Source organism: Nyctereutes procyonoides, unplaced genomic scaffold (genome assembly GCF_905146905.1).
Source record: "Nyctereutes procyonoides isolate TBG_1078 unplaced genomic scaffold, NYPRO_anot_genome, whole genome shotgun sequence".
NCBI classification, from domain to species: Eukaryota; Metazoa; Chordata; class Mammalia; order Carnivora; family Canidae; genus Nyctereutes; species Nyctereutes procyonoides.
This window is the reverse complement of record NW_026575136.1, coordinates 4157076-4184046: the sequence shown is the minus strand read 5'-3', so window position 1 is coordinate 4184046 and position 26971 is coordinate 4157076. Positions and strand designations below refer to the sequence as shown.

The 26971-nt window shown below is 32.4% G+C and overlaps 1 protein-coding gene across 1 annotated transcript in view; it reads left to right on the top strand.

Annotated features, from left to right (window-relative positions):
- Positions 1-26971, top strand: part of LOC129495604 (low-density lipoprotein receptor-related protein 1B) — a 1831349-nt gene that overhangs the window by 1504795 nt on the left and 299583 nt on the right. Inside the window, exon 43 of the mRNA XM_055303278.1 lies at positions 1667-1871. Within this exon, the coding sequence (XP_055159253.1) occupies positions 1667-1871 (205 nt within the window). The remainder of the gene's footprint in view (positions 1-1666; positions 1872-26971) is intronic.

Below are 26971 nucleotides of genomic sequence, written 5' to 3'. Positions count from 1 at the left end.
TGGTTCACCAGGAGAATCTTAGGACAATAATAAATATTCTGCAGCTAATCAAAGGAATTTCTAGACAATTTTGACATAAGCATGAGGGCAATCACTGATAATTTATATTATATATGATTAGTTTAACTGGTTTATCCTATAATATTCCTACATAAGCTAACATTACACTTCCATCTTGCATATCACTATATGCACTGTATGCACTATATGCACTGTAAATTGGAATTAAACATACCAAAATGTTTTCTTTTAAAAGCCACAGTATGTGGATAAAGCTACTATGTAACTTAAGAAAGTGAAATGCCATTTGTTTTTGCAAATTTACCCAGTCATTGGACAAAATATTTTTGACACAGGTTCATTTCGAATGCTTTTATATTCCGCAGGATAGATGGAAAGGCTATGAAACATTTTAACAAAGAGCATAGTTGACCCAGCTTTTCTCAGTTGGTAGAGGTTACATTTTAAATTAACAAGTAGAAAGATTTTGTTGTGACTTAAGTATTATTTAGTAATTGGTGTTTGCATAATACTCAAAAACCCCATATTGAAAACTTTTTTCAGTTGTAATTCTATATGACCTTTAAATGATCATACATAGGAATGATATATGCAATCTTGCTGTACATATGAAATATTATTTCAAATACTTTTTCTTTGTCAAAATATATTTAGCATATTTTTTCAAATAAGTAAAACAGCTTTCCTGATAGCCTCTCTGTCCCTTCCCCCTTCCTTCCTTCCTTCCTTCCTTCCTTCCTTCCTTCCTTCCTTCCTTCCTTCCTTCCTTCCGTTCTTTTTGCCATTCTGAGCAACAACTAGTCTTCAAATAAACTCTTAGGGAGTTTATTTATAAGCTCTTCTTTCTCTTCTTCTTTTTTTCTTCTTTCTCTTCTTTTACCTAAGAAGAGCTGCTTCCATAAATATAGGGACTAGAAACTGAAACTCTACAGACTCTCTAGTCTTCAAGTGACTTGTAAAGGCTTCCTCAAATTAGGTTGATAGACCACTGATTTAAAACATTCTATAAAATCTGTGAGTAATAGATAATACTTTTAGGGAGGTGAGAGTAATATCTGGAATTCCAAAAGCAACATTGTCATTTATAAAAAATTATACTGACAGAGAAGAGAAAAAAAAGAAATTAAAGAAATATAAAGTTTATTAATTGTATTTCTCTAAAACATATATAAAGGAGAATGCAGAATTTAAAAAGCAAACCAGTAAGGAGAAGGATATTTTTTTTATATTTACCAAAAGAAATATAGTTAGGTTAAGAATGATGTCTAAAACAAATATACTCAATCTGCTAAAACATGACATTAATAAGTTAGAATATATTTGCAATTCACAGAAAATTTAAGATAACTGTCCATGATTAAAATAAATTGTCATTATATATCAAACTGACTCAACTTAATTATTTGAGGGAATGTACAAGATAATTATTTTTCAGAAATAGTTTTCAGGTTTTATCTAAGAAGCTCAGAAAAATATACATGTATATATGATATATGTATCTCCACTTAATAGCTAGGCTTACTTAAGGGTTTTAGAATATGAGACAATTTTGCTTCCTTTTAAACAGCTTAACCTCACCACATTTCTGCTGTTTCTATTGTTAATTAAAATTTTAATTTATTATCACAATTTTCATTTCAATTAGTTTAATGTTTTGGACCAACTGGAATGAACAGCATCCAAGTATCATGAGATCTACCCTGACTGGGAAAAATGCTCAAGTGGTAGTCAGTACAGACATACTCACTCCAAATGGTCTCACCATTGACCACCGTGCAGAGAAGCTGTATTTCTCAGATGGCAGCCTAGGAAAAATTGAAAGGTGTGAATATGATGGATCTCAGAGACATGTAAGTTAACAGATTTTCTTTCTTCTAGATTTAAACAATAATACATTTGAAAAAAATATGCTTTGTACTTCCCTGAAATATGTCTATCAAGAGATTTCTCAATTTGTAATTGTTTGAACCAATCCAATTGAATATAAAGTGAAAAAGAAAAGTGGATGATATTTTGAAAAATTTACTCCTTTGTTCCCATTGAGACTGTCTAACTCTTACAAACTTTATTCTGGAGAAATAATAACCAAGTTTTTCTTAATTATTAATTGAACTGGAATTGTCAGAGTGATTTGCATAAGCCTTGTTAGTTATATATTTTTAAATGTGAAATCAAATTGATTTGCTTCCCTGGGATAAAAGAACATTGGAAAAGAAGAAAATAATCCTCTGTCTATGCTTGGGTCCTCAAAACAACCTAAAATCTTTGAAGTAAAAAAAATGGGAATTCTGTGAAGGTCATATGTATTCTCTTTTCTCTGGGTTCCAAATAAAATGTTAATGGAACAGTTTAATGCTGCCTCTGTAGAACCTTTATGGCAGGTATTTGGGGTCTGTAGAATAGTACATTTATTCTATGAGAACAGCAGTTCTTAGCAACTGGGAAAGTTCAGAGCTCAGGCAATTAAGATCTGGGTGGGAACACAAACTGGAGAAATCTTGACCCTTGTATTCCCAGCCCAGCGCGTGCCTCAAGGGCAAAATGATCCTGTGGCTCTTTGTTCCTCCACTGAATTTCCTGAAGTGCCACATAGTAAATATTTGAAGCTTTATGGGCCATATTGTTTCTATCACAACTGCAACACTAAAAGCAGACATAGGGAATATGTAAATGAATGGGTACTACCGGTATTTCAGTAAAACTTGATTTACGGATAAAGGCAATCAACTAGCAGGGCATAGTTTGTTAATGCCTTATCTACACCATCAAGCATACTGTTTAATTCAATTGAATATATGCCTATAAATATATTTATACATATAGATATATACCTGTATACGATATATATGTATATATATTATAGATATAATTATCCCTGGGAAACTAATTGTAAATATACATATATGTTTGTATGTGTGTATATATGTGTGTATAGAGATATGGACGTTTCTGTGTGTGAGAGAGAGAGACATAGAGAGATAGTGAGAGAGTTTCTTGATGAGTGAAGAAATGCATTGATTTACATTCTAGTACAGGTCCCTCATCTTATTGTGGAGTGACAACTTTAAGTAGTACTGATTATAGGACAGTTGAGTGCTTAAGGCACATGGGAATAATAATTAACTATGACCTGATGAATACAGTTTGTGTTAAAGGCAATAACTGTGATCAAATTCTTGGTCTATCTTTTCCGATTCAAAGCCATGTGAGGTAATAACCAAAATATATAAAGAACTCATACAACTCAATAGAACAAATCAATATGATTCTAAAAGGCAGATGAATGGAATAGACATTTCCCCAAAAAGGATATACAGATGGCCAACAGACACATGAAAAGATGCTCAATGTTATTCATTGGTGAAATGCAAATCAAAACCACAAGGAGCTATCACCTCGTACCAGTTAAAATGGCTATTATCAAAAGGACAAGAAATAAGTGTTGGCAAGGATGAAGGAAAAGGGAATACTTTTGTACTCTGATGGTGAAAATATAAATCGGTATAGTCACTATGGAAAACAGAATGGAGGTTCCTCAAAAAATTAAAAACAAATATACCATATAATGCAGCAATTCCACTTCTGAGTATTTAAACCAAGAAAACAGATATATAAATTTAAAAAGATATATCCACTCCTATGTTAATTGCAGCATTATATACAACAGGCAAGATGTAGAAGCAACACAAGTGTCCATCGATAGCTAAATGAATAAAGAAAATATGATATATTTATTCAATGCAATATTATTCAACCATAAAAAAAGAATGCTATTTTGCCATTTGAGACAATGTGGATGGACCTCGAGGGCATTCTGCTAAGTAAAATAACTCAGAAAAAGACAAATACCTTATGACCTCTCTTATATGTGGAATCATAGAAAACAAGTAAAACAATCTCATAGATACAGAGAACAGATTGATGGTTGCAAAGGTGGTGTGAGTGGGAGAAATGGATACTTTTTTTTTTTTTGGTTAAATAAATTAAATAATTTCTTAACAAAATAAAATAATAGCTATTGGATGAAAATTAGCCATCATCAGTTAAAAAATAGTAAAATAAACATAGAGGCCATGTAACCTGTAGTAAAGCATTTAATCTTCATAAATTATAGTTTTCCAATATACAGATTCTCTACCTAATTTTCAGGGTTATTATGAGGATCCAGTACAAAAGTATATGCCCAGGATATAGCAAAGAAACTCTAAATGAAACTACTGGATAATACTTGTAAAAAATCAGTCAGGAAAATTATTGCCCTGGATGTGGTACTATTTTCTACTGGATCCTGGTATGAAAAAATGCTTCCACAGTGCCTTATAGCACTGCTTTATTCACTTCAATTACTTTTTTATATACCTACTTTGTTTTTACCTCCACAGTATATTCTAATGTATGGTAATTTAAGTGGTTCAGTCATCAGATCTCTAATTTAACTTAAAAGATTTCTTTTGACATTTCAAAAACTATATGCCTAGTTAAGATATCAACTTTCCATTTTGCATCCCTGTCTAAACCAGGATACTTTCTGGCTGGCTACAGTGAACAATATGATAATGTATATTTTTGCTAATAAAATAAGCAATGAATTTTTAAAATCCTCTAATGTTTTTACAAAATTTGACCTAGAGACTGTTTATTAATTAAAATACACTATCATTTATTTTCACTTTTTAAGGCTTCTGAGAGTTATATCAACCTATTAATCACCGTACTAGCTAACAGGTAGTGAATGCTAACAGTGCTCTAGATACTGTGCTGAGCTTTTCATATTTCATTTTATTTTCATAGTATTCCTATGTGGTAGGCATTATTATAATTATTCCCACTTAACTGATGAAGAAAATAAGTCACAGAGAAGCTTAGTAGCTGTTCAATAACACCTAAGCCACATATATGGCAGAGAAGGGCTCTGTGGTATTATTCAATCAAGAGCCAGTGCTTTCAACCATCATGCTATACTTGGGAGCATTTTTAGTTAGAAAAATGGATGTAGCTAGATGTATAAGTATGGCCACCTCTGCATGCTTTGCAGCTAGTAATAAATTTATTTTTCCTGTTTCTTCCTATTTCTTTAATGTTATATATCCTTTGCACAGGTGAATATTTTATTACTGAATATGAAAATAGGCCTAGTAAAATCTAAGGTACTACTGATTTACTTAATGAAACAAGTAGATTTGCCCCTTTTCAAAATCGAATCCATAGCTTTTCAGTTCACATCACTCATTTTGATACACATTAAAAAAAAGTTAGTGAAACTGATGGAGAAGGAAAGCATCTAAATCTAAGTGACACATTGTCCCATTTAAAACTGTACTCTAAAAACTACCTAGAATTTGTGTATTCTTTTTAAATATACTGCTTGTAATTTCTCTCTATTATGACAAAACAAGCTAATCACTTGGAAGTAAAGTCATCAAAGCTGTTTTAAAAGGGGAAGATCAACATGCTACCCCACCATCATTGCAAGGACATTTATCACAGTTTTTTGTCTAAAACTGCTGAATAAATATTTTGAAGGTTTAGACATAATGCAACACCTCTTCATGGTGCATATTTTGTAAGGATTTTATCTTTGCTCTCAGTATCCCCTTCACTTTCAAATTTTAACATTCCCATTGTGTAGGTGCATCTAAAATTGTGCAACTAGAAAAAGTAGAATTGAATGTTTGCTTATTATTCAGATTTGAAACTGATATTATTAAATTTAGGTACAAACATTTAAGAATTAAGTTTCCAAATAAATAATAGAATACAAAATTGGAAGTTTAGTTAACCCATTAAAATTATACTTTTAATGGCATTTTGAATTTAAGCCTTACTTTTGGTATTAACTGGTTAAGTGAACATTACCAAGTTTTGTAAAGTCCCTGTGTCCCACTCATCTGGCTTTTAATAAATATGCATCTGGCTAGTTGGATTATAGAAACAATAGGAATATATAATACAACAAAGATTTCAGGGTTATATAATCTCTAGTAGCTTTTGTTTCATTCTGTCTTTAAAAAAATGGAATTCTGTAGAGTCCATTCTAACCAATAAGGATCTTTTTATTTAATAAAAGCTCATGGAGTTCCACAGAAATTGTTCTGTATTACCTAAAGACCTAGGATAGAGAAAATGTGTTAATCTTTGACTATAAATACAACCAAATCTTGACAAAAAACTATTTTCATTTGTGTCTTTTGTTTTTTTTTTAATTGTAGTTGACATAAAATATTACAGTCATTTCAGGTGTACAACATTGCAATTCAATATTTATAGACATAACAAAATGATCAGACAATTAGTCTAGCTACCATCTGTCACCATGTAAAATTATTACGTTATTGACAGTATTCCTTATGCTTGCTTTTAATCCCTGTGACTTATTTTTTTTTTATAGCTGGAAGTTTGTACCTCCTAATCCCCTTCATCTGTTTTGCCCATCCCCCCAACTCCTTTACCTTTGGCAACTACCAGTTTTCTTCTGTGTCTATAAGTCTGTTTTTGTTTTGTCAGTTTGTTTTATATTTTTGATTCCACATATAAATGAGATTATACAGTATATAACTTTCTCTGACTTATTTCATGTAGCATAATACCCTCTAAGTCCATCCATGTTTTCACAAAAGGCAAGAGTTCATTCTTTTTTATGGCTAAATTAATATTGCAATATATATATTTTATGTTCTTTACCCATTTATCTCTTGATGGGCACTTAGGTTGCTTGTATATCTTGGCTATTGTAAATAATGCTGCAATGAATGTATGGGTGTGTTTATCTTTTCCAATTAGAGTTTTTGTTTTTTGGATAAATACCCAGAAGTGACATTACTGAATTATATGGTATTACTATTTTTAATTTTCTGAGGAGCCTCCGTACTGTTTTCCATAGTGACTGTACCAGTTTATATTCTTACCATAACACTTGACCATTCCCATTTCTCCACATCCTTGCCAACACTTGTTATTTCTTGGTTGTTTTGTTTTGTTTTGATACTAGTCATTCTGTCAGGTATAAGCTACTGTGTCATTGTGGTTTTGATTTGTAGCTCCCTAATGTTTAGTGATATTGAGCATCTTTCCACGTATGTGTTGGCCTTCCGTATGTTCTTCAGAAAAATGCCTATTCAATTCCTCTTCTAATTTTTAATTGAGTTGAATATTTTGTTGAGAATCTTTGCATGTATGTTTATGAAGGATATTTGCCTATATATATATATTAATATATATATATATATATATATATATATATATATATATATATATATTTTTTTTTTTTTTTTTGCAGTGCCTTTGACTAGTTTTTGTAACAGGGTAATGCTGGCCTTGTAGAATAAATTTGGAAGCATCCCTTTTCTTTAGCTTTTTGGAATAATTTAAGAAGAATGGGTATTATTTATTCTTCATATGCTTAAGTAAAATTGTTTTTTGGGAGTTTTTTGACTACTGATTCAATGTCATTGCTAGTAACCATACTGTTCACATTTTTATTTTTGCTGATTCAGTCTTGGAAGATTGTATATTTATAGGAAATTATCATTTTCTTCTAGGTTGTGCAATTTGTTTGCATACAATAGTTCGTAGTAGTCTCTTAGAATCCTTTGTATTTCTATGTTGTCAGTTGTAACTTACTCTTTGATTTCAGACTTTATGTATTTGTATCCTCTTTTTTCTTGATGAATTTGGCTAAAATTTATCAATTTTGTTTATCCTTTTAAAGAACTTTATTTTATTTTTATTGATCTTTTCTATGTTTTGGTCTTTATTTCATTTATTTTTACTCTGTTATTCTTCTTCTTCCTATTATTTATTTATTTATTTATTTATTTATTTATTATCTTCCTATTATTATTATTATTATTATTTTTTTACTTTTGATTATTCCCTTCCTTTTACTATCTTCGGGCTATGTTTGTTCTTTCTTTTCTGGTTCCTATAGTGTGAGGTTAGATTGTTTATTTGAGATTTTTCTTTTTTTTATAAGTAAGATTATATCACTAAACTTCCTTCTTAGAACTTCTCTTCCTGGGTTCCATAGATTTTAGATTATTTTGTGTCTATTTTCATTTGTCCCCATGTATTTTTTATTTCCCCTTTGATTTTTTTTTTCATTCACTCTCTTGTTTAGTAGCGTATGTTGTTTAATCTCTACATTTTTGTGATTTTTTTTTCCAGTTTACCTCTTGTAACTGATTCCTAGTTTCATCTTGTTGTGGTAGGGAAAAATACTTCTTCTTAAACTTATTGAAACTTGTTTTGTGGCCTAATGTGTGATCTATCCTAGAGAGTGTTTCCCATGCACTTGAAAACAATATATAGACCAGTTTTTATATGGAATGTTATATATATATATATATAAAGTCTATCTAATCTAAAATAATGTGTAATATAAGGGCAATGTTTCCTTATTTATTATCTGTCTAGATGATCTATTCATTGATGTATCTGGGGTATAAAGTCTCCTACTATGATTGTATTACTGTTAATTTCTCCTTTTATGTCTGTTAGTATTTGCTCTATCTTTTTGGGTACTCTGATGTTGGGTGCATAGATATTTACAATTAGTATATTCTCTTATTGGATTGATCCCTTTATTATTATGTCATGCCCTTGTCTCTAGTTATGTATGGTCTGTTTTAAAGTTTATTTTGGGGATCCCTGGGTGGCGCAGCGGTTTGGCGCCTGCCTTTGGCCCAGGGCGCGATCCTGGAGACCCGGGATCGAATCCCACGTCGGGCTCCCGGTACATGGAGCCTGCTTCTCCCTCTGCCTGTGTCTCTGCCTCTCTCTCTCTCTCTGTGACTATCATGAATAAACTAAAAAAAATAAAAAATAAAAAATAAAAAAAAATTAAAAAAAATAAAGTTTATTTTGTTTGATATAAGTATTACTACCTCAGATTAATTTTTGCTTCTATTTGCATGGGATATCTCTTTCTATCCCCTTATTTTCAGTCTGTATATCTGTAAGTCTGAAGTGACTGTCTTGTAGACAACATAGACAGGAAACTTTTCTTTTGTAATTCATTCAGCTATGTCTTTTGATGGCAGCTATGCTCAAAATACCACCAATGCTACCCATTCTATTTATTTTGATTGGAGCATTTAGTACATTTATATTTAAAGTAATTACTGATAGCTATTTATAGTGCCATTTTGTTAAATTTTTTAGGCTGTTTTTTGTAGTTCTTCTCTGATCTTTTCTTCTTCTCTTGTTCGCTTCCATGATGATTGATGGCTTTATTTAGTGTCATGTTTGGATTTCTTTCTCTTTATTTTTTGTGCAATTAGATAGTTTCTTCACTTCTGGTTACAGTGGAGTTCTTATATATTGAACTAGATCATTCTACTTTTAGTTGATGGTCACCTAAGTTCATATATCCTATAAGAGCACTAAAACTTTACTAATCAACCATGTTTTATACTTTTGAGATCATACTTTATATTTTTAAATTTTGTATATTCTTTAATTGTTGATATGATTAATTTTATTCCCTTTGTCATTTATCCTTCATACTAGCTTTATAAGTGCTTAATCTACTACCTTTACTTTTACTAAGAGATTTGTTTTCTTTTATAATTTTCTTACTTCTAGTTATGGCCATTTCTTTTCTATTTGAAGTAATCTATTTGACTTTTTTAAAATATGTTATTTATTTATTCATGAGAGACACACAGAGAGAAAGGCAGAGACAGGCAGAGGGAGAGGTAGACTCCATGAAGGGAGCCTGATGTGGGACTCAATCCTGGAACTCCAGCATGCCCTGGGCTGAAGGCAGATGCTCAACCACTGAGCAACCCAGGCATTCCCTCTCTTTGACATTTTTTGTAAGGCCAATTTGGTTGCGACCAATGTCTTTAATTTTGTCTGAGAAACTCTTAATCTCTCCATCAATTCTGACATAAAATATTTCCAGTAAAGTATTTTAGGTTGTAATATTTTTCTTTCATCACTTTGAATATATTGGGCCACTGTCTTCTAGTGTGTAAATTTTCTGCTGTAAAATTAGCTGATAGTCTTATGAGAGGTCCTTTGTATGTAACTAGCTGCTTTTGTATTCCTGCTTTTAAGATTCTCTATTTTAAACCATTGACATTTTAATAATAATATATCTTAGTGTAGACCTCTTTGGGCTCATTTTGTTGGGATCTCTCTTTGATTCCTGAACCTAATAGTGTGTTTCCTTCCTCACATTAGGGAAGTTTAGCTATTATTTTTTCATATATGTTTTCTGCCACTTTCTCTTTTCTTCTCCTGAGACCTCTATAATGCACTTAATGTTGTTACAGAGATTCCTTAAATTATCCTCACGTTTTAATTATTTTTATTTTTATTTATTTTATTTTATTTTATTTTATTTTATTTTATTTTATTTTATTTTATTTTATTTTATTTTATTATTTTTTTGCTGTTCAGCCTGGATGATTTCACTTACCCTGTTTTCCCGAATGCTGATCTGTTTTTCTGCATCATCTAATCTGCTGACGATTTCTTCTAGACAATTTTTTTAATTCTGCTATTCTATTCTTCAGCTCTTATATCTAAAAACATATTATCAATCTCTCTGTTAAATTTCTCATCCTATTTATCCATTCTTCTTCTATGTTCTGTGAGTATCTTTATTACTTTGAACTTTTTATCAGATAGATTGCTTACTGCGTTTTTTAGTTTTTGGTTTTTTGTTTTGTTTTGTTTTGTTTTATCCTGTTTCTTCTTTTTCTTTAATTTGGAACATGTTTCTCTCTCTCTCTTCATTTTTGCCTGACTCTCTGTCTTTTCTGTATATTGGGTGGATCAACTATATCTCTTAGGCTTAAAAGTAGTGGTCTTATGTAGAAGGTTTCCAGGAATGAGACTGCTATGGGCATACTTTTGGGTGGGTTTGTCTTCTGCACCCCACACCTTGGGGTGAGAGCCGTTTGGAGGTGGAACCAGTCCACCTGCAAGACCTCACAAGTGGGAGCTGCTTTGAAGGGGTGCTGGTCCTGGCCAATGCTAACCGCTGGATTCAGCAGTAGATGAATTGCATCATCTAGTTGTGTGGAGTGTGCTCAACCAGCTGAGGCTGCTCACTAAATGTGGTGGAGTGGGAGCTACTTTGGAGGTAGGGAAGGTACCTACTTGGCCATCTCTCTTTCTGTTTTAATACAAATTAGGTGGAGCCAAATTTAGATGACTCAGAATTTTTCATTATTAATCGTAGTTTCCTAAAAATTATAATAATAAAGAACCTCAAAAAAAAAAAAAACCCTCAAAACTTCAGGCCAATGCAAAAATGCTTAAGAGGTTGTTTACAAAATTGTCCCTTCCTCTATTTTCTCCCCAAAGCCATAAAAGCTCCAAAAAAGAGCACTTCCCCATAATCCCTCCATAAAGACAGAATGATTATTTTTCAAGATAATGATTTTTCAGGTCTGTGTCACAGATTCCATCCTTGAAGATGAATTGAACAATGTTTTCTTTTAATGTAATAAGTGAAAGAAGGCTGATCTTTATGAGTGGGTGGATTTTTCTTCCTCCTCCTTCTCCCCCTCCTCTTCTCCTTTTCCTTTTCCTTCTTCTTTCTCCTTCTCCTCCCCCTCCCCTTCCTCCTCCTCCTCCTCCTCCTCCTCCTCCTCCTCCTCCTCCTTCTTCTTCTTCTTCTTCTTCTTCTTCTTCTTCTTCTTCTTCTTCTTCTTCTTCTTCTTCTTTCTTCTTTCTTCTTCTTCTTCTTCTTCTTCTTCTTCTTCTTCTTCTTCTTCTTTCTTTTCTTCTTTCTTCTTCCTCTTCTTCCTCTTCTTCTTCTTCTGGCTGTATAACAGACCAGTGAGTTCCAAGGCAAATCTGGATACTAACACTTAACTCATGACATTGTTCCTAAAGGCCTCATTTATAAAAGAACCATCCATGTATGAATTTAAGGTCTACACCATAAGAAAAGTTTGGAAATAAATTAATAATTGTAATTCTGTTCTGAATATAATATGTGACCTCAAAATATTAAGTATTATAATCGAAATGTCAAAAATTTATTTTGGTATTATTAGCCATGTTTGAATGAATCTAATTTTTTCTGCTTCACTAGATTTGAGGACAGGAGTCTCTACATCTTTAAATTCACAAAATTAAAGAACATTATTTGTGTTGATTTTAGCTGTTATTTGCTTTTATATCTAATAATGAATGCTGCCACCTCAACACCTCTGCCAGGTGATTGTTTGAACACACCTTGAACATTTTCATTTTTTATTTCACCTGGCATTCTTAATGAGATGTTATTTTAGTTTTAAGCATTTTTTTTCTTTTTTGAGGCAAAATTTATTTATGTATTTTGTTTTTAGGTCTCAATAGGGTTCTGAAATAAACTTAAAATAAACATCTTTCTTTTCTCTTTCTGACAGTGCTTCAAAAATTTAGTGAGAATTGTCATTTTCAAGATAAACATTACCAGTTTGACAGAATTAATTTACTTTGTACAATACTTTTCCATACAAAACATATGGTGCAAGTTTCTGTGCAATTAATGATGCAGTTAGGATCTGACCTTTCTATAGGTGTCATGTGGATTTAGGAATAGAGTTAACTTTTACCAAAAAAAGGAGGGGGGTTCTTTATGCTTTTATTTATTTTAATAGGACATAGTCTAAGAAATTTGCTTGGTTAGATGACCCTCTGTGATGTCCTGACTATTATAGTTTGAAATGCAAAGAAAACATTGAAATAATACCTAAGACTCACTTTTCTTTACCTTCAGTCTTTATGTTCTATTATTTTATCACGTTCATTGGATAAAGGTATATGTATAGGTACAAAGTTACCTCAGTGTTTTGCCAATTATCAGAATTCTGTGGTTGCTATGCTATAGTGTCTATGGTCAATGCCATAGAATTACCACTCGATTCTATATTATCCACTGTGCCTTATGTTTTAATAACTATTTTGTAAAGAGAATATGAATTATTTGTCCCTATATAACATTTTTTAAACTGACTTAAATTTCTGGATACCTATTATACTTTCAATTGCCTATTTTCTTGGATAATTATCAGTTTTTATAATCTATTACTAAGAGGGCCATAGAACTATGAGACTAACAGTATAAGTGAGGAGCTAGGTCATCTCCTATTATCTTTAGGAAAGGTTAAAGATGCAATCTGGCTTAAGTTTAAAGATTAAAAAAAAAAGTTTAAAGATTTAGTAACAGAATATTTCCCTTGGAAGAAAAGAAATGGTACTCATTCTGAAAAAAAAAAAAGATTCTAGTGCTATATAGGATAATGCTATAGAAGTCTTAGAAAACTAAAAATGCTTCTGTTACATGATAATTGTTAAAAAGGCAGAACAATTTTTCTGATATCCCATCCTCTTAGGACTTCTGCTTTTCCCACTTTTATCTTTTTAACTAACTTATATGCAAAAAAGTGTGATCAGTATCAATTCTTAATTTGAAATGTGCCTGTGCAGTTGAATTGAGACCTAGAAATTAAAGGATACCTTTTAGAGCAGATTTCTTCTTAGATTCTCACAGAAGCTAAGTGCTCCTTATCTGTATAAGCTAGTTGAGTTCATTCTAATTTTCTGTTGATTGGTCTGTGTCAGGTTCGTGTGTGTGTGTGTGTGTGTGTGTGTGTGTGTGTGTTTCCTATTCATTCCTCACTTCTATTTTGTTCCCCTTGGTAACCATACTAATGTAATTCATATATTTCCTTTGAATTTGTATATAGTTTTTTTCAAACAGGTCGGCAAACAAACATAATGAATTTTATTTATTATATTTTGACATACATTGTAAAAGATGCTGCAGAAGTGTGTGAAGGGGAGAACCATAGGATTAAAAAGAATGATGTTTAGGGAGTAGAAAGTAAGGTTGTGAAGGTTTAAAGATTCTAGGAAAGACTTAAGATGCTGACCATGAAATATAAAAAGAGACAAAACATTGTTCAAGTTATAAAGTCAAGAAAGGCAGAGACAAAGCAAAATTAACAAGTGCCCAAAAAAATAATAAATTCAGAAAAGAATATTTCCTTTAGATAGTTGTGTGTAGGTTTTGTGTTGTTTTAATTTTGGGTGAAACAGAGAATAGTAGAGAAGAAATGCAGGAGAAAAAAAGAGAGAGAGAGAGATATCAAATATCCCCAGAGGAGCTGACAGATTGGTAAGAAACTTGATATTACAGTTTGAAATGTTTGAGAGTTTATCTTTTCTAATGAGAAGGAAGCAACGCAATGCATAGATAATTGATAAAATTTGGAGATATTCTTATAAATCTGAACAGTATGAGCCCACAAACTCAGTGCAATGCCATGGTTCTCCCCAATTGTGTTTGAGGGATTTGTCTTCTCTTGAATAGCCATAGGAATTAAACTGTGGCCATGCACATTTTTGAATCTGTGGTTTAAACAAAGTCTAATAGGCTTATTTACTGCTTTATATCTTAAAGCTTTTAATATGTTCATGCACATTATAAATGGGAGAAGCAGCATAGAGTGGTGTTCTGATAAGAAAATTGTTTTTTTTTTAAGATGGTGTCCCATGGGTTTATGTGTTGAAATTTGAGAAATACTACTTTATGACTTATAAATCACTTAGTTTGTCAAGGGAAAATTATGTAATCCATTACAAATCAATTGATCAGGGAAACAAATTCTTTCAAAGATCAAAAAAGATATCAGAAAATGAGGGGCACCTGCGTAGGCCCAGTGATTGAGTGTCTACTTTTGGGTCAGGTCATGATTCCAGGTCCTGGGATGGAGTCCCAGGTAGGGCTCCCTGCATGGAGTCTGCTTCTCCATCTGCCTAAGTCTCTGCCTCTCTCTCTGTTTCTCTCATGAATAAATAAATCAAGTCTTTTAAAAAATAGATATTAGAAAAAGAAGATATTTTTAAATATATATTTTACCTTTTCTAATTGAGTTATCTACTAATATTTAGCTTAACAAATCCATCCATATGTTTAATTTCTCCTGTCAAACTCAGAGTTATGTTTTAATAATCTATCATACCTTAGGGTGAGGTCACAATAAAATAAAAGTATACATGGTTTAAATATGACTTGTACTGATAAAAATATAATGATTTCTTAGGTTTTTCTAACATTAACATATTAACTTGTGTGGTGATTCTACCTACATATTTATTGAGAAAAGCATTCTCTGCTTAACAATATATAGTTTAATCTTCCTGGCTGATCCAGTTACTAAACGCCACCCACCCACCCACACCCCCATGAAAAAGAAAAAAAAAAAAAAAAAAGAAAAGAAAAGGAAAAGGAAAAAGAACCAGACAATAATTTCATTCTGTTTCATTTTTATTTCTGTTCTGTATCTGTCATTTTTGTTGTTCCAGTAGCTGAAACAATAACTAATATTGACAGGGGCTAAGACAGGGTGATTATAGCCTTTCTCCCTGCAGTTACACTGTAAGTGTTAATCATTTCTTGGAAGACATCAGCTACCTGAGTGGCACAAACCTTTCCAAAAGAGATGTTCGTGTTCCTAGAAATTGCAATTGCTGATGTTTCTTATTTTTGACATTCTTTTTAGAAACTTTGTGCAAAGTTGTTTGTTTGTTTGTTTGTTTGTTTGTTTCCCAGAGTATATTCCCAGACAAAAATACTAAGTCCTAAGTTTTATCTGTAGAATGAAAATTATATGGGAAAATCTTCCTCCTTGACAAACACACTCTGATGATGAACTGTCTTGAGTAAAAATTGGAAAATTAGTTCATAAAAACAATACTAATCAATTATAATCAATTATAAGTAATATCAATCACATGGATATTAGATATTTTACCTTCTTATAGCACCAATTATTTCCTTTCTATCTATAGAATCAGTTATTTTATTCCATAAATGGATCAAGACATCTATCATTTCTTTCTTTCTCTTTTCTTTCCTTTCTTTTCTTTCTTTCTCTTTTCTTTCCTTTCTTTTCTTTCTTTCTTTTTTCTTTCTTTCTTTTTTCTTTCTTTCTTCTTTCTTTCTTTCTTTCTTTCTTTTTCTTTTTTTCTTTCTACCTGTATTTATGTCTATGATATCTACTCTTTTTGATAATATCATTTTAATGATACTATGAAAGCTATAGAAGCCTGGATGTGAAACTTACAGAATAGGATTTAATGCCTAGAAAAGTGAATTTTCTGGCAACATAAGTTTGAATTACTTAGCCAAGTCAAAACCATATCCTATCATCAAAAAAAGGGCATTTTGATTTTATTTTTAAAGATGTAAAATATTTGAATTTTAGAAATTTGATTTTTGATTTAAAGTCAATGTCAGCATGAACAGTCACTAAAATTTTTAGTGAAGTGAAAATTTTTCCATCACTAACTGGGACAGTCTGTAGATTTGGAAACCAAGACCCAAAAGTGCAACATTAATTTATAATGTTTCTGACTGTGGTATCTAATGCTAATTAATAAAGTTTCCAACTATCTGTTGGAGGCAATGTCCCTTTTTTATTTTTTAATTTATTTTTATTTTTTAATGTCCCTTTTTTATTAAAAAAGTCTGTAACATTACCATTTTTATTCTGAAATGAAATTTTGCCTTTTAGCTATCTTTATGGATAACTTTTCTAAACTTAATACCTTCATTATAGCATAAAGGACATATATAAAGTAATTGATAATAAAATAGGAAATAGTTCAATATGTATAAATCAAGGGAGAATAATATATAAAGAAGTCATCAGCTGATCTTTAAAATTTGTAATAAATTTTTGATAATTATCTAAACATAATAAAATGAAGTCATTTCTCTTTTGTGTAGAAGTTACATTCCCTGTAAAATAAGCATATGATAAAGAGCTCCGTAAAAATAATTTTTATAAATGTAAAATGGAGTTAAAGTCTAGACTTACATAATTTTAAATAGGTTTTCACCTTTGTATAAAATCTTATATGATATTTAAAACTTAACTGAGGCTCAGTTCACTGCACAGCACTTCCCTCTATGTCATGGTACAATTAGATTCCTCGTCCCTAACCACTGAATTTCCTAGTCAATGTCTCCTACCTGTCTACCCAACTCCCATCCCACAATCAAGTGAAATCACAACCAGAATTTTCCAAAACTCCCATAAGGGATGGAACTGTTTTCATTGAGAACCACTAAGGTGCGTAATTGTTTTAAAATGAGATGTGAAGAAAGGTCTCCTGGCAGGAATTTATCTTTCTGTTCTATCTAGAATGCCCCAAACACATGGGATTCTGCAACTATGAACAGGTATGTGGACCATAGACAAAAAATAGAATGGCTATTTGTTACCAGAAGCATTCTATGAACTTAAACTGCAACAGATTTGCTGATTGAATATATAGAACTGATGGGTACCTGGTGCCTGTTAACAGGAATTGCAGTCAAGTATATTTCAAATAAGTCCTTTGACTAGTGAATCCCAAATGGCTACTGGAAACTCAGGTGTTATATTATTCAGACACTTCTCTGAATTTAAGCAATACAATTTAATATTCAGGTTGTTATATCAATATTGGCTTTTGTATATTTTAAGTGTCCTTGGACATGAATACTTATTCAAATTATAACCTGAATTTAATAGATTTCTATTAACTTTCTAATATTTTAAGAATAGTAAGTGACTAAATGGATATATGATAAAAAAGGAAGAATAAGACTATAGAATTCTATGAATCCATTAAAACTGATGACATAAAATATGTATTAATTCCATAGGGAGATTTATTGTATGTTAATGGAAACAGTAGAGAAATATTAATACACTGTCACCCAGACTAGATCTCCTGAGATCTTCCTGGTTTTTGGTATGATGAGTGATTCTCCATTGAACCTGGACATTGTTGTTTTATTGTGTGAAATTCCACATCTTATTTAGCCTCCTAAAGTTTTAGCTGACTTTCCCTGATATCATGATGGCAGAGGAAAGTGGGGTCTTGCCTTGTTAGTGCCAGGTGGAGGTAGAAGCTTAGGTTTCCCACTCAGCCTCTATTGACACCTGAGGCATGATTGTGGGTCCTTTTTACTTCTGGACAGGGATGGTGGGAGTTATAGCTTCCCAGCTGGTCTCTAGTGTCACCACTGTGAATTAGCTTCATTATTCCTGGATTATGCTAAAAGTCCTGGTTATCTACTAGGCTTCTTTGGACACCACTCTAGCAGTAAGGGGGAGGGCACCCCACTACTGCCAGGTATGGGTATAAGTCCAGGTTCCCCACTTTGGCCTTTGCTGGTGTATGTGTGAGTCAAAGTTCTTTGTGTGGTATTTGTCTAGAATAGCATCTTGCTAGTTAGGATCTTTTCTAGTCATTTGCCTAGAAAGAGCAGGCTTTTGTTGTTGTTGTTTGTCTATGAATATTGGCATTTCTGAGTTATCAGCTTATTCAGTTCCAAGTCTGGGATCTACGAGGCAACAATAAAACCTGAGGAACTCATCACCATGTTGTTCCTCAGCTCCAAGTTCCCTAGCTGGGCTGCCTTCTTCTGTCCACCTTTCAGTCTTCTTAAATTTGTTTTATATACAATTACTAGGATTTTTAGTTGTACTTAATGAGAAGAATCAGAAAATTATATCTACTGCATCTTCTCAGAAGCAAAAGTAAGTGTGCATCTAGGTTTTTAAAAACTCAAAATAGAAAAAAGAAATGCCTTATGTTTATCATTTTATAAAATGTTTTTAAAGATATAGCCATGTTCCACATATCTCTAAAGCAACAGAATGTCTATGCATTGCCAGTGGATTTAAATGGGATAAGATTTAGTAACACATACATGATATGGCATAAGAGGTCAAAGACATCGAAACACTGGTTCCCCACAAGATATAAAAGTTGTGGAAATATAGATGATGGATTATACCGTCTGCATTTTATCATCTGTAACCATGATGGATACATGTTATCAGAGTGAATACAATGAAGTTTATACGATGATACGACATTGCCAAATACCACTGTCTGAGTAAGCAGACAAGAAAGGAGTGAAAAGAAGCCTGAAATTGATGTTAGATAAAATTGTTTTAATTCCTGACTCTGGTTCTAAAGAGATATTTGATCTTCAGCAAGTAACTTACTCTTTTGAGTCACAGTTTCTACATTTTTAGCTAGGTTACATTTTTTTTCAACACTTTTTGTGACTTTGTTACTGATTTTGTAGAACTCAAATACATGAGCCTGCAATACATAATTTTAGATGTTAATATGCATAATAAGATGATGCCACATCTTAATTATTTGATTCATGGAGATAGTCTTAGCAGCAAAATAGAACATACCATCTTTCACAAAACTGTATGATACGACAGAAATTAATAAGTTTAGGTAGTGGAGGTAGATAGTGATCTAAAACTTGGATCCTTGACATATTGTTTAATATATTTGGGACATTTTATTAATCTTTCTATGCCTTAGGTTTTTTTTTTTTTTTTTTTTTTTTGTAAAAAGAACTAATAGTTTCTGCCTCCTAGGGGATATTTTGAAGAGTTAAAGTGTTGTATGCAACTTGGTACCTGACAATTGTAAACAAATGCTAAATCTTATAAAACTTCCCTTGAATAATGGAAATTAAAAAATAATCCCAATTTAAAATTTTGTAATTGCATTCACTACATACATATACATTTGCTTGAACATGAATTATATCAGTTAGATTAAATCATAAATTGTCTCATTTCTTCTTCTGTAGGATTGCTAACATCTGAAGAAATTATTTTCATATTTGTATTCCCAAAATCAAAGAGCCCAAATTCTGGTGCATTGCTATATCCATTAAATATTTGCTGAAGCAGTGAGCAAATGGATGAATAAACTAAAAGATAAATTAAAATTATGTTTTTGTAAATAAAATAAAAAGTAAACAGCTTTTTAAAAAGCCAAAAATCAAAGATTAGCTATTTTGAGGGCCTCAGCCATGCAGGATAATTTTCTGAAGTGTGTACAACCGGTATTTCTATTTGGTAAGATAAGAATGTTATTGCAGTAGGGTTAATGGTATTTATTTTGAACACAATCCCCTTGATTTAAATCCACATACATTTCAGTGATGGTTCAGCTTGGTTAGTCGTGCAAATTAAAGTGTTACTGAAGCTGAACTCTCTGAAAAGAGATGTGTTCTGGAGAAGAATAAATGGTCAATATCCAGGGCAACTAGTGTATTCACCCAGAAAATAACTGGTGTCCCTTCAGAATGTGATACTGATACTGATGAATTGATTTAGTATTTCTTGGAAGCTTTCAATTTGTTAGGCATCAGACAGAATTTTCAAAATCAGCCACCTGTCCCACTTGCCTCATTGTAGAAATTCATATACAAAGATACAAAGAACAGAGAGCTAAGGAAAGCTATCTTGCATGTGCATGCACAAACACATGAACATATTGTTTTTACAGATTAATTTTGCTTAGAAACCAAAGACAAAAACAGCATGCAAAAAAAGTTTTTAGGTTATTTTCTTTGGTGAAATAAATTAGTATGTAAGGGGGAAATCAGGAAATGGAAGAGTTTCATGTTTAAATTCAGGAAATTCTGAATTAAGTTACATTAATTTTTCTCTGAATTTCTGGTTAAATGTTTGTATTCTCTCTAGATAATTTTAATGCATTTCTTATTAGTTATTACATGCACAAAAACGCACATCAATTTATTTAAGCTTGAAACAGTATTTTGAATTTTCTTTCTGTTTGTCTCTTGAAAATATTTAGAATGCAAGCAAACTGATTAAAACCAGTTAACTAATTATTATATCAACTATTTAAAGAATGATTTAAACTAGTGTATATAAAAGTTCAGGTACAGTATGTGTATAACTAAGTAACAAAAACATACATTTATTTCTGAGCTTACCGGCAGCCAAGACATTAAGGGAAACCTTTAAAGTTATATAGTACTTTGATTTAATTGAAGGAAACAAAATGATAAGCATGAAAAATAGATGTTTTCCATGACCTAAGATTTGCAAAGCTATGCAATGAGATCTTTTATTTACATGAGGAGCTTTGAGAATATATAAAAACTAATGAAAATCAAAATGCTAAATAATTTCTACTAGAACATACTAGCAAATAAATCATCAAAAAATATGGTTGGCCATCAAGATATAAGATGCATTTAATAATTTTCAATTAGGTTGTTAAATTGCTAAAAGGACAAGCCAATATTTAAAACTAAGTATGTTAAAATTAAGTTAGTAAGATAAATGAGCTCAGTTATTGCCTAATTATTGGAGATCAAAAAATAATAAAGAAAAATGAAAGGAAAACATAAATAATGTTGACTAAAGGTATGTCTTAGAGGGAGCTAAAACTAAATAGTTATTCACATAAAGAAGAAACTTTTAAAGCATGCAGTTCTGCAGAATCTTAGGCTAATAGTTCCACCAGGATTCAAACAGAATTCTGTGATCACTAATGTCACAGCTGCAAACTTGTATAACCATTAGTTTATTTTGATAAGATAATAGTTCCAGACACTGAGGGATAAAGTATCAGGTGTTTATTTTCAGTACTGGGAGCTGAAGATAGTGGGGAAATTGGTTCTAACACCTCATGTGGTTCTATTGGTCACCATGAAAAGCTAAGCCTAATCAAATGACCAGGCTATCTACCTCTGAGGCTTGAATGGTAGGGACATTAAAGGGCATAATAGTTGAATGAAAAATAAATGCCCAGGATAATGCTGCCTTGGACAGGGGGATAAAAAACAAACAAACATATACATCTTAATTTGTCAATCATTTATTATAAGACATAGAACAATCTCAATACCAAGTGCGTATTAGAATCACTTGAGAAACTTTTGTGTAATACTGATGGCTAAGCCCTATCCAAGAACAATTTAAATCAGAATTCCTGAATGAGATGTGGATCTCAGTTTTAAAGTTCCCAGTTGAAAAACAAAAAATAAAGTTCCCAGTTGATTTTTATGCAAACTCCGAATTTGGATTCACTATTATAGGCTACTATAAACATAAAGGAGTTTACTCAAGATGCAATCAAATACATACTAAATGAGAATGTTTATTTGTTTGTTTGTTTGTTTTTAAGTTACAGTTTGGGTCTCTTTTACCTGATTAGAATTTCTGGGTGAATTTGCATAGGAATCATCAAATCTTGGTCTTCAAAGTGCCTAGCTCATTTTTCCTCAAATGTGAGACTATCAGTGATACCAGGTAGGACACAGTAACAACATCAATTTAAAGTTAATACAGTAGTGTGAAAAGTCCTTCTCTTCTTAATTCTGTTTTAAACTTCTGATCACCTTGGGAAGAGAGATAAATTGTGTTGCTAGTATATATTTAACACCCCGTGACACTCTATCACTGAGATGGAAGAGGGGGACAGTGAAAAGAGAACTCAGACTAAAATTTGGTGGGTAATAGTATCTAATTATAATTTGATGATAGAATTATTTCCTTTTCTTTGTAGATATTTTTATTGTTTCTTCTAAATACTGAATTCCCCCATATGGTAATGAGTCAATTTAAAGAGTAATTAGAGGTGAATTACAGTAAATGTTGTATTCAGATAAAGAAAAAAAAAGTGAAAACATTTATCACAGTTCAGATTTAAAAAAAAAGAGTCTGAGAGAGGAGTTATATTCTGATTCTTTAATAGGTATAAATCCCAGGAAGTAGTAATGAAGAGAATGGGCTGGGGAGGAAAAACATACATGACCCATGGGTCATTAATTTCCCACCACCTGAGGAATAGTCAGAGGCTCTGGGCATGGCATGAAGTGAGAGCACTAAGTTTACATGGAGTATTTCATAACATGAACTATAAAAGAAAAAGAAAAGAAGAAAAGAAAAGAAAGAAAAGAGAAGGGAAGGGAAAGAAAGAAAATAAAAAGTGGTCATGAATCTTTAAGCCAGTGTGGCTGAAAGGATATGATGTGTTGCATAAGGCATGTCTTATACAACAGTATTCAAGTAACTAAAGACTGGAAATTATTTCCCTGATCAGGGACATTGCCACTGGCTTAATTCTGACCTTCCAGAATTTTACTGATTTTTATAACAGACTATTTTGTATTTGAGCTGCTCAAAACCATAAAAGGCTTTTGTATAATAGCTGCCATTTAGTGGGTGCCTGTTTTAGTCTGATTTAACATAATTATCACCAAGCAACCATTATTATTTCAATTTTGCCAGTGAAGTAGTACAGGCACTGAACATTAGCTAACTTGAGATAGTAACCAAACCAAATCCATGAGAAATAAAGAACCGAACTCTTCCATTTGCCGTGCATCATTTTATAATCCATGATCTTTCCAAAACTGTCCTTGCATCTTTGTTACAATTTCCCCAAACAGTTTTGTCTTAGGAAGGCATTAGCATTTTTTAGTGTGTTTTCAATGTTTCATTCTTGTTCTTAGACCCAAAGATATACTATATAGACCAAAGATTAGTGGAATGTGTTACTTAACAAGCCAATGCTTCTCAATCTTTAATGTGCATAGAGATGTTGTTAAAATGCAGTAGTAGGTCTTGTTCAGAGCCAGAGATTATATATTCCTAAGAAGTTTCCATACTTTTAGTAGGAAGGGTGTAAATGTTATTGACTGCAAAATATTTTACTGAATTATTGATATCTGTAATATATAATACAAGTAGTGAAGCAGTCTTTAAACATTATGTAGCAACGTTATTCAAAATATGTTAATTTTTTTTAAACCTTTGAATTCCTAGAAGGGGAAATAGTGGCATTGGTAGGGGGCTGAGGGAAGATAGGATGTGGCCATGCAGAAAAGGTAATTTTTTAAAGAGATTTTATTTATTTATTTGAGAGAGAAAGAGAGAGAGAAAGAGAGCAAGTGAGGCCCACTGAGCAGGGAGACCAACGTAAGGCTGGCCCCCAGGACCTGGGATCATGTCCTGAGCTGAAGGCAGACACTTAATCCACTGAACCACAGAGATACCCAGGAGAATGGGTTTTGACTGCAAATGTTCCTGTGTTACAAAATAGGCCCAGCTTTATGATGAGACAGATTTAGTGAATGAATTAATTTTTATCTAGCTCAATCAATTTATTGACTGAAAGGAAGAAAAACTTAATTATCAATAATTACCATAGAAAAATAAGTCACAGGAAAGTAATAGCATTGCCTTGGTTTAAATGTCGAAAGCCATTTAGAAAATTATGCAAAAGAAGTTTTCAATTCTGACCTTAGGTCTTCCCACTCTGTCTGCTTATATCAAACTTAAATAGAGGAAGTAAATAAAAGCAATGATGCAAGGTTCATGTCTGTAACTCAGCTCCTGGAGGCCTCACCCTGCTGATATACTGCTGTAATAAATTATACAACTAGTGTGCTTCTTTTGATTTATTATTACTGCAATAGATCACGAATGTGATGACTGACACAAACATGTGTCCTATAGACAGCTGGGCTTTGTGATATTTTATTTCTATTTCTACATCTTCAATTGCTTAGTTTGGAAAATAAGAAAAAAAAAACACAAATTGACAAATACAGGAAGATATTTCTGAAGGAGCCCTCCACATAGACTCCTGAAGTAATGGCTTTTAAATTGAGAAGTCCCAGTATTCTTGTTTTCAGTCCCTCCCTAAGGACTGTTTATTAAAGAAGAAAAGAAAAAAAATAACTCATATGAATTAGCATTTTATGAATTCAGGTTGTAGGTTGTTTTTCTTTTTGACTGTGTAAATACATAATGACAGACTTCATCTACATTTCCTCATTCTTTGAGCCATCATGAGCTATCATGGAAATTGAAATTATAGATATTTAATATATCAAAGTAATTACCTAATGGGCTGTTATACCCTCACTTTTAAAGGAAAGATTTATTTTGTCATGAATCCAATCTTTTTTTTTTAAGTTTAGGATTTTTGCCGAAGTGTAAATTACCATTTTTTCTTTCATGTTTGGAACCGCTTTATCTTGGCTGCTGAGAGCATTTCTTCAGTTGGGTACACAGGGCCTCCTATTAATATGTGGCCATCTATTTTCTCTGTTCTTTGTACTTATCTAGAGAGTTGTGTGAAATGCATAGTATTTGATCACAAGAATTTCTTTGTCCCTCATCAACATTTAAAATCATCAGACTCTGTATCTCTTTTGTCAAGAACTATGAAGTTTCTGAGATATTACCCCACTTGCAGAGTTATGTACTTTTTATAGGTGAATATATAAAAAATCAAGATATTGGATCAAGGAAAAGTGTTCTTTATTGATACTTATAACCAGATAGCCAGAGTAGCAGTTAAGAATTGGTGCTCCACTTCTAGACCTGCAGCAAAACAATGAGAGCTAATGGAATCTTTCAAAGTGGGTGGTAGGTTACATCCCGTAGAGAGGAATGGGAAGAATGGATTTTTTTCATTTATATATAGAACAGAGTCACCAACTTTCACTTCCCAGGAGAGAGGGAAAAAAATGTTTTTCTCTTTTGAGACTGGTATGGAAATGGCCCTGGGTTATTATCCTAACTTGGAATATAAATATATCTTTTCAAGGGCCAGATAAAACTTGAATGTCAATTTTTTTTTAAGATTCGTTTATTTATTTTACCAAGAAAGTGTGTATATGTGCAAGTAGGTAGAGGGGCAGAGGAAGAGGGAGAGGGAGAGATTCTCAAGCAGACTTGCACTGAGTATGGAGCCCCACATGGGTCTTGATCCTAGGACCCTGAGAACACGACGTGAGCCAAAACCATGAGTCAGTCACCCAAGTGATTGAGCCACCCAGGTGCCCCTGAGTGTCACCAGTTTTTAAGGCCCAGAAGTCTGTCCAAATTGGGGGATTCATCACTTTTGACATTTTGAGATACTGGTCATCTTTCTTGCACCTTGTGTCTTAACATAAGGACTTAGTCCATCTGCTATTTGGCTGTCTGCGAGAGATAAAATGTATTATCTTTCCAGGTCAGAGAAACTAGCTAGAAAGTGGCTATTGATCTAATTTGCATGATATGTGAAGAAAAGTTGTAATGTTTCTGGGGAAAGTGAAAGCAGATATTCTCTATATTTATATTGTATACATTTCTGAGTTTCAGGAGGCTAGGGCTTTTTTCAAAGGCATTGAGAAATCCAAGGAAGCTTTTTTTCTTTCCCCATAAAGTTGTATTTTGCAATTTTCTTACTACTTTAAAGAATTTAAGATTCTCTTTCTCCTTCCCTCTCTCTCCCCTTCTTCTCTTTGTCTCATTGTGGCTGTGAAACTTCTTTTATCTCCCTTCTCTTGCCAAAGTAGAACAGTAAATCCCTGCCCTTATGCAAGATTATATCTAGTAGGAAGGCAGACAATAAACAAAATTAACAAATATGTGATAAGGGGATACCTGGGTGGCTCAGTGGTTGAGAACCTGACTTCAGCTCAGGGTATGATCCTGGACTTCCAGGATAGAGTCCCACATCAGGCTCTCTGCAGGGAGCCTGCTTCTCCCTCTGCCTGTGTCTCTGCCTCTCTCTCTCTCTCTCTCATGAATAAATAAATAAAACAATAAATAAATAAATAAATAAATAAATAAATAAATAAATAAATAAATAATAAGTCTAGACAGTGATAAGTACTGAGACAAAAATCATCTTATACTTGAAGGAAATGAGACAGCTAGGTAGTCAGGTGGGTATGTGGTAGAAAAGCATTTCAGGCAGAGAGCACTGCAAATGTGAAGGCCTTGAAGAGGATTTGCATCTTGTGAGTAAGAGAAGGCCTGGGTGGCCAAAGGGAAAGTTGAGAGGAGAACAGTACAAAGTTCATCTTCCTATTCAATATTAATTTATCTTGTCAATCACAGGAGTACTGTGGATGGTACCCTGTTGACAGATCATCAACACATTAACTGCATTAAATTTGATTAAACTTATATGCCCTCACCTAAAGAGTTGTGTCTTTGTAGATGAAAATAAAAGTGAAGAAAAATGAGAGATCTTCGTTTTGATAGATTAAGCCTCCTTGGAAAAAAGAAGCATTGAAACCACATAATTGAGATTTGTCAACTTGTGTTTTCTTCCATAACAATTTAGCTCCTAAAACTTGTGCATT